The sequence below is a fragment of the Orcinus orca genome, chromosome 15 (genome assembly GCF_937001465.1).
Source record: "Orcinus orca chromosome 15, mOrcOrc1.1, whole genome shotgun sequence".
NCBI classification, from domain to species: Eukaryota; Metazoa; Chordata; class Mammalia; order Artiodactyla; family Delphinidae; genus Orcinus; species Orcinus orca.
The window spans coordinates 71,666,582-71,681,921 of record NC_064573.1 but is presented as its reverse complement, the minus strand read 5'-3'; the positions used below and the strand labels follow the sequence as shown (position 1 = coordinate 71,681,921).

At 48.3% G+C, this 15,340-nt stretch overlaps 1 protein-coding gene across 3 annotated transcripts in view; it reads left to right on the top strand.

Moving 5' to 3' along the window:
- The window catches only part of SVOP (SV2 related protein), an 85,627-nt gene extending 70,358 nt beyond the window's left edge, over positions 1-15,269 (top strand). The window contains exons 12-17 of one of the 3 annotated variants that reach the window (XR_004477815.2): positions 2,250-2,357; positions 6,173-6,284; positions 7,203-7,284; positions 10,139-10,228; positions 11,667-13,261; positions 13,731-15,269. Coding sequence is in view for 2 of the 3 variants with exons in the window: in XM_004281377.3 (XP_004281425.1) it covers positions 2,250-2,357; positions 6,173-6,284; positions 7,203-7,284; positions 10,139-10,228; positions 11,667-11,873 (599 nt within the window). In the remaining variant the exon portion in view is untranslated. Of the gene's footprint in view, positions 1-2,249; positions 2,358-6,172; positions 6,285-7,202; positions 7,285-8,991; positions 9,303-10,138; positions 10,229-11,666; positions 13,306-13,730 lie in introns of those variants that run through there. The other 2 variants (XM_004281377.3, XM_033408601.2) reach the window with 2 other exon arrangements.
- Positions 15,270-15,340: the final 71 nt, after the last annotated feature.

The following is a 15,340-nucleotide window of genomic DNA, read 5'->3' as shown; positions in this document are numbered from 1 at the left end:
CAAGTCTGCACTATTGTTTCTTGACAGCTCCTCCCCTTTCTCTGCATCCCCCCCCCTTCCCTGATTAGCAGCTGTTTGAACCTGCCGTTTGGAACTCAGGGAAGGTCTAGGAGGCTTGAAGGAAGCCTATTTCCTACAAGCAAGAAACGGGGAGCATGGAAAGGATTCGTACCCAGGATTTGCCCCACAGCCTCCTGCTTGGTTTCACCGTAACAGTGGACCTGCTTAAGCAAAGCAGAGGATTCATTGGGATGTTATAGAGGAAGGGTTGGCAGAGTTTTTCTATAAACAGCCAGATAGTAAATATTTTAGGCTCTGTGGGCCAAACGGCTCTGCCATTGTAGCAGAAAAGCAGCTATGGATAATATGTAAACAAGCAAGGCTTGCTTGTGTTCCAAGGAAACCTTTTTTTATATTTTGGCCACGCAGCACGGCTTGTGGGATCTTAGTTCCCCAGCCAGGGATCAACCCCGGGCCCTCGGCAGTGAGAGCGCGAAGTCCTAACCACTGGACCTCCACGGACTTCCCACCGAGGAAATCTTTTTTATGACCACAAATTTGAATTTCATGTCATTTTTATGTCATGAAATGTTATTCTTCCTTTGATTTTAAAAATCATTAAAAAATGTAAAAACCATTCTTAGCCTGCTGGCCAGGCAGAAACAGGCAGGGGACCAGATTTGGCCTGCAGGCGGTCGTTTGCCACCCCGTGTTAAAAGCTCACTCTTGGGCTTCCCTGGTGGCGCAGTGGTTGAGAGTGCGCCTGGCAATGCAGGGGACACGGGTTCGTGCCCCGGTCCGGGAAGATCCCACGTGCCGCAGAGCGGCTGGGCCCGTGAGCCATGGCCGCTGAGCCTGTGTGTCCGGAGCCTGTGTCCCGCAACGGGAGAGGCCACAACAGTGAGAGGCCCGTGTACCACAAAAAAAAAAAAAAAAAAACAACTCACTGTTACACCTGGGTGGGAAAGTGATAGGGAAGGAGCAGTGGATTGTGTTATGAGAGGAACTCTGAACTTAGGGCACCCAGATCTTTTATACCAGATAATAAGCCTGCCAGCTCTTTGTTCTGCAGAAAGATGCTCTATCTTCAAAGGCCATAAGGAAACCTGCCCTTTGCACCAAAGGGAGATCCTCTCTATCTTTCAAGGCTGTTTGCTAAACTAAAATCCTTGAAAAGATAGTCCAGAACAAAGGCAGTCAGTGCCTCTGCTTATAAAACAGGCAGAGAACATGAGAGACCCATGGGGAATTGTCTGCTAACACCAGTAAGAGGTTACAGTTGGTTCAAAGGAGAATTCAAAACACACATGTATGTAGGCAATCAGAAAAGCTGAAATGGACTTACACTTAGAGGCAAAAATTGGCAGTGTGCATAAGGCAATAGTCAATCGCATCACCACCAGACACCGCTTGCATTTTTATGGACAAGAATCATCTGCACTGGTATTCTATAATGCGAAGTTGTGAAAGAGCTTAAATATCATGAAAGCTGAGATAACCTATAAGGGGTCACAAGACAGGACATTTTGCCCATTTCAAAGTCTTTGACTCTGTTTCCTAACAAATGATTTGGGGGAAAAAAGATAAAGCAAGGTAAGGGATGTCAGGAGTGTGGAGCAGAGTAAGTGGCCGTGGGCAAGTCAGAGCTTTAAGTGGGGTGGTCAGGATGGCTTCAGTGAGAAGGTGAGATTTAAAGAAAGACTCGAAAGGGGTGAGGAAATTAGTCATGGGGATATATAAAGTGCAATGTAGGACGAGAGCAGCCAGTGCAAAGGTCCTGAGGCAGGAACATGCCTTGTGTATTGAAGGGACAGCAAGGAGACCAGTGTGGCTGGAGTAGTATGAGCAGAGCGAGGGAGAGAGAAGGTGCGATCGAGGAAGTAATGGGGGCCAGATAATATAGGTGGGGGTCGTTGGGGCCACCCTAGAGTCTGTCTGCCACAAAAGCACCTCGTATGCGCCAGTTCTGGGCTAAGCACATTCATATGCACAACCTGGTTTCAGTGTCTCAACCACCTTGCCCCAGGGTTTATTAGCCCCAGGATTATGAGGAACCTGGGGCGTAAAGAGATGAAGCTCTAACACTGCTGGTTGGGATTCACACCTGAGTCTGTCTGAGTCCTGAGCCCATGCTCCTTCCCTGGCATCCCAACCAAACCATACCCAGGGAAGGTGTGGAGAGCAGGAGGCTGCACCCCAAGACTGCGCATGCCTCTTGCTCTTTTTCTCTCTCTCTCTCCACCTTCCAGTCTCCAGCCGGAAGAAGGCGGTAGAGGCAAAATGCAGCCTGGCCTGTGAGTACCTGAGTGAGGAGGATTACATGGACCTGCTGTGGACCACCCTGTCTGAGTTCCCAGGTGAGGGACCTGTGCCACGTGGGCTGGGGCAGGGCCTCCTGGGAATGCGGCTTTACCTGGTGCCGCCTGGAAGCAAATCCCATTTCTTTTTTTTTTTTTTTTTTGCGGTACGCGGGCCTCTCACTGTCGCGGCCTCTCCCGTTGCGGAGCACAGGCTCCGGACGCGCAGTCTCAGCTGTCATGGCTCACGGGCCCAGCCGCTCCGCGGCATGTGGGATCTTCCGGGACCGGGGCGCGAACCCGTGTCCCCTGCAGTGGCAGGCGGACTCTCAACCACTGCGCCACCAGGGAAGCCCGCAAATCCCACTTCTAAGGGAAGCTGGGGATTTGTTTTCAACCCTTAGCTACAAGTTGGCAAGAACTGTGAAGAGGCTAACATTTTACTCTATTTGAAGGCTAACAAGCTAAGCTGCCCAGCTTCACACACACACACACACACACACACACACACACACACACACACACACACACACACACAGCCCGGCAGAAGACACAAGACCCCTGGGTCAGAGACAAAAGACCATTACTCACGGCACAGCAGGCAGCCTGAGTAGTATGTTAGCGCTGGCTCCTCTTGCCCTCAAGTCCCCTGGGGATGATGAGGACGGGTCCAGGTGAATCTTACACGTGCAATGGATTTGCAACACAGCTCGGGCATCTCACACTTCGGGAACCCAAATCTTTTATAATGGGCTGCCGGAAACCTGCTCAGCCTTTGCCTTGGAGAGAGACATCATCTTTACTACATTGGGCAGTAAACAGACCTTCCCCTTGCTCTAGAAGGAGGCAGTATCTCTGTCTTCCAAGGCTGTTGGCTCTACAAGCAACCTTGAAATGCTAGCCTGGAACCAAAGGGCAGCTAGGGCCTCTGCTCACAAGCTGTGCAGAAATACAAGAGACCCGTGGAGAGTTGTTCCCCAACACCAGTCACACTGGAAAGGATTGGTGGGGTATTAAAAATCCAAACCTGTACATAAAGCGAAGGTGATCTATCTTTTTCCTTTAAAAAATAGTATTATTACAACAATAATAATATCTGGTATTTACTGATTGCTTACTGTATATATATCAGGCACTGTGCTAAATATTTTACAGATATGATCTCATTTCATCTTGTGAAGTAGTATCATTCCCATTTTACATCTGAAGAAACTGAGGATTGGAGAGGTGTAGCAAAAATGGTTCCTGCCAATTGTAGCTGCCGATTTCTGCATCTCTGTGCTGAGGGCTATCTCAGGAGGAATTGAAAGCCTCAGTGACTAGAAGCAAGAAAGGTGGCTGCAGGTGCCAGGGAGTTAACACCTGGGAACAGCCTTCAACCAGTGTATAAATACCCCAATTTCCTCACCTATCAGGTAGAATTCTAAGGTGCGCGTTCCACACTGACTCCCAGAGCCCTCCAGTGGAATCCAGTAGCAATTTCCCATGGTGGTAACTTGCTTGATATGCACCCTTATTAGTTGCGTCCCTTCCCCGTTTCACTTCTCCACTCTCCTACTGGTGCTTCCTTGGATGACCTCCCAGGTAAACACCTTGCACTCGGACCCTTGTCCTGGGGTCTGCTTCTGGGAAAACCCAACTAAGACACTGTGTCCTACAGCTGGCAGAGCTAAGACCTGTGTTCCCACCCCCAGAGCCCAGAGTCCACTCCTATACTACATTGTCTATCTTTCCCACATAGCTTAGCAGGTAACATTAAAGCCTCTGGAGTTAAACCCAGCATTGCCAGCTGCCATTTTCGGGACTTCAGGCGTTCACCATTTCTATGATTTTACCTTTCTGAAACTCAGATTCTTCCTCCCTATTATTACATGTATTGTTTTGTTGTTTTGTTCACTGACACATCCCAAGCTCCTAGAGCAGCTCCTGACACACAGTAGGTACTTAATGTATTGATTGAATAAAAGTGGGAAATGGGCTATTAGCATGCTTTGTAGAGGTTTTTTTTTTTTAACTGAAGTCTAATTGATTTACAATATTGTGTTAGTTTCAAGTATACAGCAAAGTGATTTGGTTATTCATATATATATGTGTGTATGTCTATATTCTTTTCTTTATTCTCTTCCATTATAGTTTAGAGGTTTGTTTTGATGATTGAACAAGATAATAGATGTAAAAATGCTTGGCCCAGATTTTATTATTATATTATTATTATTATCAAGCAATATGCTATACCACCTCTACTGAGGTAGAGAATGTTATTTTTATTTAATCCTACTTCTCCAATGAAGAAATTGATGTTCAGGGAATTCCCTGGTGGTCCAGTGGTTACGACTCCATGCTTCCACTGTAGGGGGCATGGGTTTGATTCCTGGTTGGGGAACTAAGATCCCACATGCTGCCGGGCATGGCCAAAAAAAAAAAAAGGAAGATTGAGGTTCAGAGAAGGCAAGGGACTAACCTAAGACCACATGACAAGCTAGAGGCAAGATGAGGCCTTAGAACCTACGTGTTTCTGACGCCCAGCCCAGGTGTCTGCTGCCTGGTTTCAGTGAATGCCGCTATTCAGGCTCCCCTTGGTGCCTGTATTAGTTATCCATTGCTGTGTAACAAATTATTCCAAAATTTAGTGGCTTAACACAACACATATTTATTACAGTTTCTGTGAGTCAGGAACCTGGGCTTCCCTGGGTCCTCTGCTTCAGTGTATTTCACAAGGCTGCAATGGAGGTGTTGGCCCAGGGTCTGTGGTCTCATCTGAAAGCTCAGCTGAGGCAGGGTCTGCTTCATGCTCACTCCCCCGGTTGTTCCCCGCTGCCTGTTGGCCAGAGACCACCTTCAGTTTCTTGCCAGGTGGCCTTCTCCATCAAGGCAAGTTCATGAGAAGAGCCAGGGAGAGGGCAAATGCCAGCAAGACAGACGTCAGTCTTGCATAAGCTTATCTCAGAAGTGACCTCCCTAGTGACATATGGATATATGTCTTTAAGACTGGCATAAATTGATTTTAAAAAGCTGTAATCCTAATCACTGACTAAGATTCACGGATATACCTTGCAGTAGACATATAACTCAATACATTTTTTCTTTTTTTAATAAATTTATTTATTTAATTTTTGGCTTTGTTGGGTCTTTGTTGCTGCACACGGGCTTTCTCTAGTTGTGGCGAGCGGGGGCTACTCTTTGTTACGGTGTGCGTGCTTCTCGTTGTGGTGGCTTCTCTTGTTGTGGAGCATGGGCTCTAGGTGCGCGGCCTTCAGTAGTTGCAACGCACGGGCTCAGTAGTTGTGGCCAGCAGGCTCTAGAGCACGGGCTCAGTAGTTGTGGCGTGCCGGCTTAGTTGCTCCGCGGCATGTGGGATCTTCCCGGAGCAGGGCTCGAACCCGTGTCGCCTGCATTGGTGGGCGGATTCTTAACCACTGCACCACCAGGGAAGTCCCTCAAGGCATTTTAAGCAGTTTGTCAGCATCTAGTTACATTCATGACATTTATGGAAAGTATAATTTTAAGTGATTGCTTTTACACTGTTGTAAGTCTTTTTGTCATAAATATTGATATAAAAACTTTTTTTTTTTTGGCCATGCCATGTGGCTTATGGGATCTTTGTTCGCCAACCAGGGATCATCGAACCCGGACCCTCAGCAGTGAAAGCACAGAATTCTAACTGGACTGCCAGGGAATTCCCGATATAAAATTTTTTGACTCAGAAAAAGAAGTGACATTCCATCACTTCTGCCATATTCTAGTCATTAGAAGCGAGTCATGAGGTCCAGCCCACTCGCAAGAGGGGGGGATTACACAGCGTGCGGCACCAGGAGGTGGGGTTATTGGGGCTCGTGTCAGATGCTGCCTCCCATGGCTCCCCTGCTCCCTTGCAGGTGTCCTTGTGACCCTCTGGATCATCGACCGCCTGGGCCGCAAGAAGACCATGGCCCTGTGCTTCGTCATCTTCTCCCTCTGCAGCCTCCTGCTGTTTATTTGTGTTGGAAGGTGGGTCGTGCACTCAGCTCTCTGGCCAGCAGGCTTACTTCTCAGCTCGTGGTCAGGCCTTTGTGCCTGCAGACTGTGGATTACACCCCCTGGGGTACCTGAAGGATCCCCCCAGCCCCTTACGAAGCCTGAGGCTCTTGGCTGCTTCATAACTGGACAACAGATTGGGCTCAAAGTTGGGGCCTCTGATGGGAGTGGGGGTAGGAGGGCACTTTGGTCCAAATTTTGCTCCGACACCGTTACCTGTAGACTTTTGACATCGTCTCCCAGTAAGATCATGCATATAGCTGTTTAATTCATATATGGGTTAAAAGTGTTCATTTGTTCCATGGCAATATTTCAAGGTCTTGTTTTATAATCCCCTTCTGGCATTTCTCCATTTTTTCCATCTATCAAGAGCCTCAAAATATGGAACTGGCCTGTGTTGATCTCCAAGAGGCCCCAGACGGAACCACAGATGAGAGATCTGTGAAAGGTCTGGAGATGTCGCTTAGATCTGGAAATGTTGATATTCAAAGACATTATGGGAACAATGGAACAGAGGGCTGGAGATCACGATTATCCTCGTAATACTGAAGAGAAGTTTCCTTTCCCTGGTTCAGCTGGTTCCTGGCTCAATTCCTGCCCCCACTAGGTCCTATCTAGACTTTTCATTATTTACGTCACTTCACCCCAGCCGTGCCCCACCCTGGGCACCACCATCTCAGCCTGGAACTTTGGAGAATGATGAACTTATAAAAGCAGGTCTTCCGAGAGACCACTGGGACGCGTGTGTCTGCGTGCCTGCCTGATGGTGTGTTGGGTGAGGTGGGCTTTGCCAGTTTCTAGGGTGTCAATTCTACCTGGGCAGATAAAACTTTGCTGAAAGAAACTGTCAGAAAAAATACTTGCTCATCTGCTTTTTTTTTCTCTTCCTAGAAATATGCTCACTCTGTTACTCTTCATTGCAAGAGCGTTTATTTCTGGAGGCTTCCAAGCAGCCTATGTTTACACACCTGAGGTAGGAGGGATGCCTGGGAGCAGCCAGGGTGGGAAGGGGGCGGGGGTTTTCTCCAGAAACACCCAGCCTGGGCTCCTCTGAGTGAAATTTGTCCTTGAGTCTGAGTGGCGGCTGTGAAGGCCTTCATTATTTCAGGCTTTCGTTCAGTCATTGTTTTCTGCTTATAAAAACTTAGGGTCAGTGTACGAGTTCCAAATGTTACAGAACTGTATAAAACCCCCAAACTAAAGGGCCTCACATTCTGCCTTCCTAGGGACCACCTTCTTGAATGGTTCAGTGTATATTCTTCCAGATTTTTTCCAATTTATGTTAGTGCATGTATCAAATTGGGTAACTGAGCAACTGAGATGAGTTTAATAAAGGACGGATTACAGTGGTGTAGGATAGGGCTTAGGGAAACCAAAAAGTGATGGAGCAGCGCCCAGAGCTCACAATGAGGTGGAGGTGGCTGGGGACACAGCTACCACCCAAGGCCTGTGGGGTGAGGAGATGGGGTGTTACAGGGTCCCAGGAGGGAGCTGTGCAGAGAAAAGCTGTGACCTTTAGTTGAGGGACACATGTGCCCTTAGGCAACCTAGACCGGAAGGAGCAGGAGAATAAATACCCTGGCCTCTCTCTCCCACCTCCCGCCCATCTCCCACTGTGGCTTCCCATTGGCAGAACCCAACCGTAAGGCAGAGAGCCTAGGAGCCCTTGGTGGTCCACAGTGGCCAGCCCCCAGGGCAGAGAATGAGGTGGGGAGGGGTAGAGAGAGGTTCTGGAGGGGAACATGGAAGACAAGGAACACAGGACATGTGGACCTGCTTTGTTCGTTTTAATAGCTGCTGTACTATACTGTTCTGTACTGTACTATATGGTAATCTATATACTATATTATTAGGTACATTCCTTTACTATACTATATAATATATATGCTATATATCAATATTATATACTGTACTTTGTTATAGAATATATATACTTTATATTATATAATATACTTTATTATACTATATCATATATATTACATACTATACTATATTATATAGTATAGTATGGGCAAATCATAATTTTGTAACAATTCTCCTACCAATGGATATTTGAATCATTTTCCAACTTTTCACTATTATAGTGTGGAGGTAAATAGCTTTACCTATCCTTGTGCACATGTGTGGTTTCTTTAGAATAAATAAGATGTGGAATTTCTGAATTAAAGCCTATAATAAACATTACAAACATTGAGAAAGATTGAAAAAAAAATCAACCTCTAAAATGTTGCCTGAACTTACGCTCCATGCAACAGCGTCTCAGAGTGTCCATTTTCCCACACTCGGGGATTATGGGTTACTTGTTTTGTATTTATTTTATCTCATCTTATTTTAGATGGGGTCAAAGGGAGGGAGAGGATAGTATGTACCAGGTGCTGTGCCAGGGGAAGAAGCCATCTAGATTGTCCCTCAGGTCTGCACAGCACTCCAGAGCCCTCACTTTGAGTCATCATCCTGAGCCCTGCTCCCTTCACCCCACCTTCCAGGCCCAGCTCCAATGCTGCCTCCTCCGGGAAGCCCTCCAGGATCCACCCCCCCAACTTCATTTTGCCATCAGTGTCTGTGTGCCTCTTTGGTATTTTTAGTCATGCCACCTTGCTTGTCCCCCAGGGAGACTCCGACTAAGGCTCCCTATGGGCAGGGCCTAGGTCTCCTACTCTGTGACTCTCATCTGGCCTAGTGTACCCTCAACAAAGGCTTGTGGATTGATTGCCGGAGCCTCCCAGAAGAGTACCAGGAGAAGGCTGCCTGCCCTGCAGGGACTGGGAGGCCCAAGGTCTACAAGGGCAAATACCAGGGCTCAGCAAACTACAACCCGCGGGCCATATCCAACCTGCTGCCTGTGTTTGGATAGCCCAAAAGCTAAGAATGGTTTTTATGTTTTTAAACGGTTGAAAGCAAAATCAAACGGATATTTCTTGACATATGAAAATTATATGAAATTTAAATGTCAGTGTTCATTAATAAAGCTTTACTGGAACACGCCCCAGCCCTTCACGTGGTGCTGTCGTTGTCTACAACTGCTTTTGTGTTACAGGGGCAGAGCTGAGTAGTTGCCGGAGACCAGATGGTCCACAGAGCCCAAATTATTTACTCTGTGGCCCTTTAAGACAAAGTTTGCTGACTCCTGGCTTAAAGTAATCCAGCTGGCTATTCCTAACAATGAAGAATTGGTTCAATAAATGAGGATTGATCCTAATGAGAGAATCCTGTGCAGCCAATAAAAATTATGCTACTGGCGAAGACCAAATATGGACATGGGAAATGTCTGCAGTCTTTTTCTAAGAGGAAAAATTCTTCAAAGCAGCATATACAGAAATATCTAGAGGATGACATTATACCACCGCTAGGATTTGGTTTAGTGTAATTCAGGAGGGGAAGGAGGTGAGAGAGTATGATTGAAACTAACACAGGTCCTCTAGGCTTGGTCCTAGACGACTGATTACACCATTCTACTTTAGTCTGTGCTTGAAATTCTCCATGATAGAAAGAAAGAAAAAATAGGAATTTAGTATTTATTCATTTATTCATTTGGATATAACCACCCAGGGCAGGGAGGACCCCCTTGCTAGGTTCCCACCCCCAGCTTGGCGTCTTGCCCTCCTCATCGGTTGAGTTTCTTGTCCCCTTCGGGGTGAGACTCCCCACCCTGCCCTCCCACCCCTTCTTGGTATCACCAACCCCTGAGGGATTGACCCTAAATCAGGCCCACCTGCCCCCGGGGGCAGGGTGTGGGGTGGCGGTTGGGATTCCCATCATTCCCGAGCCAGAGAGGAGGGAGGGGCCTGCATTTTCTCAGTGCGGCCACTTTGGCGGCTTTGTTTCAGGTCTACCCCACGGCGACCCGAGCTCTGGGCCTGGGCACCTGCAGCGGCATGGCAAGGGTGGGTGCGCTCATCACCCCGTTCATTGCTCAGGTAGGTGTCACCCCAAATACAGAGGGGGTGGGCGTGACAAAAGCCATTGCGTGGCAGGCTGTTACCGTACCCTGAGCCTCTGCCCTGCCCTTGGTGTGCATTACCTGATCTCATCCTAGCAGCCCATCCTACGAAGAAGTATTGCTTGCAGATGAGAAAACTGAGGCTCAGAAGGGTCAAGGGACTTGTCCAAGGTCGCACAGCTGTGAAGTAGAGGAGCTGGGAATCAAACTCAGGTCTTTCCGATGATTTGGCTGAAAACAATTTGGATGAGAATAAACAGGCCGCCATGCCTTAGTGGGAAACAAATGTCCCAGGCCCTGGTTTCTGAGTTGGTTGATTTGGTGTCGTTGCAGAGTTTTGCAGCTCTTTGTGTCTTGAAGCATTTCTTTCCTTTTGGGGGGAGCTTGTTTGGGAATCGTTTTGCTTTTTTAATATCCAGTTCATTTTTTCCTGTTTTTATCACTTTTTAAAAATTGAGGTAAAAGTCACCTCCCATAAAATTAGCCATTTTAATTCAGGGAGTTCCCTGGTGGTGAATGATTTGGGGAATTCCTTGGCTGTCCAGGGGTTAGGACTCCGCGCTTCCAATGCTGGGGCCCAGGTTCAAACGCTGCTCGGGGAACTAAGATCCCGCAAGCTGCGCAGCGCGGCCAAATAAATAAATACAATTTTAAAAATAAAGTGAACAATTCAGTGGCATGTAGCACATTCACAATGATGGGCAACTACCATCTCTTATCTAGTTCCAAAACATTTTCCTCTCCCCAAAATAAACCTCCGTATCCATTCAGCGGTCACTCCCCAGCTCCCCCTCCTCCAGCCCCTGGGAACCACTGGTCTGCGTTCTGTCTGGATGAATTTTACCTCTTCTGGGTATTTTGTGTAAATAGAATTCCAACACGTGTTTTAGCCAAGTCATTCCGTCCCGGTACCGTTGTGTTTGGCCATTGTACGTCACTATTAACTAGCACTGGTTGACAGCTTGCCATGTGCCTGCATGGTGTCAAGTGAGGCATCTTCTCATTGGGAGATGGCTACTGCTCTTCTGCCCGTTCGGCAGATGAGGAAATGAGGTTTAGCTCTGCTGCGTGACGTGCCCTGGGACGTAAAGCTAGGAAGTCAGCAGACATGCTGCTTTGGGAGAGATTTAAATAGACTCTTGAGCCTGATGGGGTCTGGGTTCAAATCTCAGCCCCATCCTTCGTCTTTGTGTGAACTTGGGTATGCTGCTTAATCCTCTTTGAGCCTCAGTTTTTCCCTCTGTAAAATGGGGGTGGAGGACATACCTGATAAAACTGTCGTGAGGACTCCATGGGAGTCCAGTGATAAAGAGGTCTTACCAGAGGGCCTGGCGTTCTCAATATTATCTGTGTGGTTGGTGGTGCCTGTGCGTCAGAAGGGATGCTCTCACCGGCGTGCATCTCCCTCCCCCCAGGTGATGCTGGAATCGTCCGTGTACCTGACGCTGGCGGTTTACAGCGGCTGCTGCCTCCTGGCTGCCCTGGCCTCCTGCTTTTTGCCCATTGAGACCAAAGGCCGTGGACTGCAGGAGTCCAGCCATCGGGAGTGGGGCCAGGAGATGGTCGGCCGAGGGACGCACGGCACAGGTGTCGCTAGGTCGAACTCGGGCTCTCAGGAGTAGTGACCGATGGGGGGCTGAGCTGGTTTTTGAGGCTGTAGAGAGCGGGGAGCTGCTGGAGCCCGGCTGGGGCACCGATCGTCACTGCCCACGTCAAGAACTCACCCAAGGGTGCCACCTGGACCAACGAGGTTTTGTGTCTTGACTGTTTTCTCATATTTATCAAGATCCATCCGGGGCTGGGGAGGCATTTGCTCTGGGGGGTTCTCCGTATATGTGTGTGGGGGGTTGTTAATAACCTGTGGATCTGCATGGGAAAACTGCCACCTCAGCAGTGCCTGGTGACGCCGGTAGCCAGCTGGACACCATCCAGAGTCAGCCGGTCACAGCCTCGGTGAACAACAACCGAAAGATCTTTGTAGATACACTCCAGGCCGGGACCCCTGTGAGACCTGCCACTCACCCGCTGGACCTGTTCTTAGGTTTCTCCTGCATCCCCGGCCCCAGGCTTTCTTCTTTGAAATTGCAGGTGACCTGGGTGTGGCCTGAGCAGCTTTTTCTCGGGTCTGAGAAATGCTCCCAGGGAAGGGGCCCCTCGCTTTGCCTTCCCAGGGCTGAGTAGCGGAGACTCTGGCCGATGGACATGCATTTGAACTTGAGCCGCGTGCCTCCACCTGGCCCCCTCTTGGAGTTGCTGTCCCTGGCTCCAGGGGATCCAAATGTGGCCACGAGGACAGCTGGGCTTGCACTAGATGACAGCCTCAGAAAGCTTTTACCCCCAGGAATTGGGGATGGAGGCAAAAGGGAGGTGAGAACCAAGCCCACGACCAAAGCAGGGGCCTCCCCTTCGGAAGCAGCAAAAGTCGCGCCAGGGGGCTTCTTTTCTGGCCCCCTCGTTGGTCAGGCTGATTGGTGAGTCTTGGGGCAAGAAAACAGTTAAGTCAGGTTTCAGTGCTTTGGAGTTTGAGCGCGGTGGGTGGCCAAACGGACCGAGAAACAGAAAGATGCTCCCCCCAGCCACCTGCTCCCGTGCGGGCCAGGGGACCAGGAATCCTTCCTCCCTGGATTCTCTGCCATCCCTGCTGTCAAGGGGTGGCTTGGTCTTTCCATAGAGGCAGCTCCTGGGGTTCCAGCAATGGACCCCATGGCATGGATACCATGGGTAGGGAGGAACGGGCGGGCCCAGATGTGTGAAACATGTACATTTTCAAAGAAAGAGAAGGGAGGTCAACTGGATTTGGGGGTTGGCCTCCAGAGGAAGGGCTGATGCTGTGTCTCAGCAGACAACATCCACCTCCAGGATTTGGTTTCCACGAGCCTTTTCCCCGCCAGGAAGGCGGGAACTTAGGGAAGGAGAGACGAAGATGCCAGATCCCATCAAAGGCCAGAGGAGACTGACCGTCTGCTTGGAGATACCTGCTTGAAGTGAACATTCCGAGGAAGCCAAATGTGTACGTTCACCTTTATTAAAACATGTTGGTGATGGACGTTGCAAGGGTTGAAGTTTGTTCGTTTGTCACAACGTCCTAGTGATGGTTCAGCTTAACGGTGTTGCCCACTTTATCCATGTAGGGTAAGCTCAGTGCTTTCATTTGCTTTAATATGACAGTCTTTGCAGCAAGGGGGAAAAGGTGCACAGTTGGCGGCCAACTTTGAGTCTGTTGGAAGCAACACTTGCTTCTAATGGTGTGGAGGTCGCAGTGGGTGACTTCTTCAGGCCCAGGTCCTAGATCGACTGCAAATCATCCCACATCCCTGAGTATATGTACTGCAGCCCTCAGAGGGGGCAGCGTGGCAGAGCTTCCTTTCTCCGACACCCACATCTCCCTGGACCATGAGTGGCTAAAGCTTTAATTATTTCTGGTCTGCCGAGCTCTCCTGGGCAACTAAGAGCCTATGCTTGTCTTTTTTGCCTTCCAGCTGGCCAGACACTGCCGGATGAGCAAGTCCACTTGCTTCACCCTCAAGTAACCTGGAGGATCTGGGGGCTGCTGTGGGGAAGGAGGGCTTGGTGCGCAGAGATGTTTTCCAGGGGCTGGAGTAAAGAGGCTTGTAGTTGTGGGTTCTCTCTTGTTGAGAAAATGAAAGGTGAAAACTCTTGGCCTTCTAAACTGCCTGCCCTTGTATAAAATCGATATTATTGAATGATACAAGAGCTGCCACAGAAGTTGCCCAAACCTCTGAAATGCGTGAGACCTTTAGCTGAAGACCTTTGTATCTGATTTTGAACTGTCCAGAAGCTCCCCTTTTCAGTACTGGAAATGTCACCTGTTTCTCTCAGTGTTAGGAAAGATTTTAGAAAATGGCAAAAGATGTTCAGTGTAGCTAGGGTTATACGGTTTCTTTCTTTCCCTTCAAGTATGCTCAGGAATACATAAATGGGATGTGCTGGCAGTGAGATAAAAGAGGATCTTAGAGATGGGCTTTGAAATGAATATGGATGTGCATTATTTTTAAATAATGTTAAGCAACAGAGAGGCTTGAAGGATAAGATCATTCCTTGGTTACTATAGTAAGCATCAAAGGACTGGGATAACCTTGAGCTGCAAGCAACAGTAAAACCTACTGATAGTAGTTTAACCCATTAGAATATTAATTGTTCACTTGACAACAAGCCCAGAGTCAGAGAGTTCCAGGGAAGGTTCAGCAGCTCAACAATGTCATCAAGGACCCAGCTTCTTTTTGCCTTTCCTCTCTACCGTCCTCTGCATGTTGCCCGTTGACCCTATGTGTGAAACCTCATGGTCACAAAATAGCTGTCAAAGTGCCAGGCATCAAGTTTTTTTCAAAGATGTTAGAATGGGGAAGGAGCAGTCACAGAAGGTTTTCTTTTTAAAGGGTCTGTTGTTTTTGGTTGGAAAGGGAAATCCCGCAGCAGATTTACCATTGCTTTGCACTGGTCAAACCTGGGTCGCATGCCCATCCCAGCATGAGCCCTCCCCTAGGGCTGGGGAAGGAACGGCCTACAATCTCCCACAGGATCAAGAGATACCCACAGCCTCTTGAACACAAAATTGAGATTCTGGTAGAAGGAAGACAATAGTGGTGGGATGGGAGATAGTGGAGAGAAACCTTGACAGAGTTCTCATCAAGGCTGTTTTAGTTGCGAGGAATAGAAATTGTACTCAGATTAATTCAAATCAAGCGGTACAGCTTTAATATAAGGCCGGGAACAGTAGTTAATTTCCTGGGGACTATAAATGCAGGAACCGGAAGGGTAAGGAACAACAGGAAGAGGGGAAGGTTGTGGCAGAGTATGGGACATAGAGGGCGGCTACGACTCAGCTCCAGTTGATTTTGTTGTACCATAGAATCGCCTGATTTTCAAGACAAGAATCTGGATTCTTATGTGAAATCTCCAAATTTTAGTATGTTAGATCAATTTTTTTTAATTTTATTATGTTGGATTGTTTGAATTTTTGAATGTGTGGCTCCAATAAAGTTCATCTGTAGGCCAGATTGGGTCGACGGGCGACCAGTTTGCAGCTTCTGAAAGGTTAGAAAGATCACTGAAATAAATGGAACGGGGA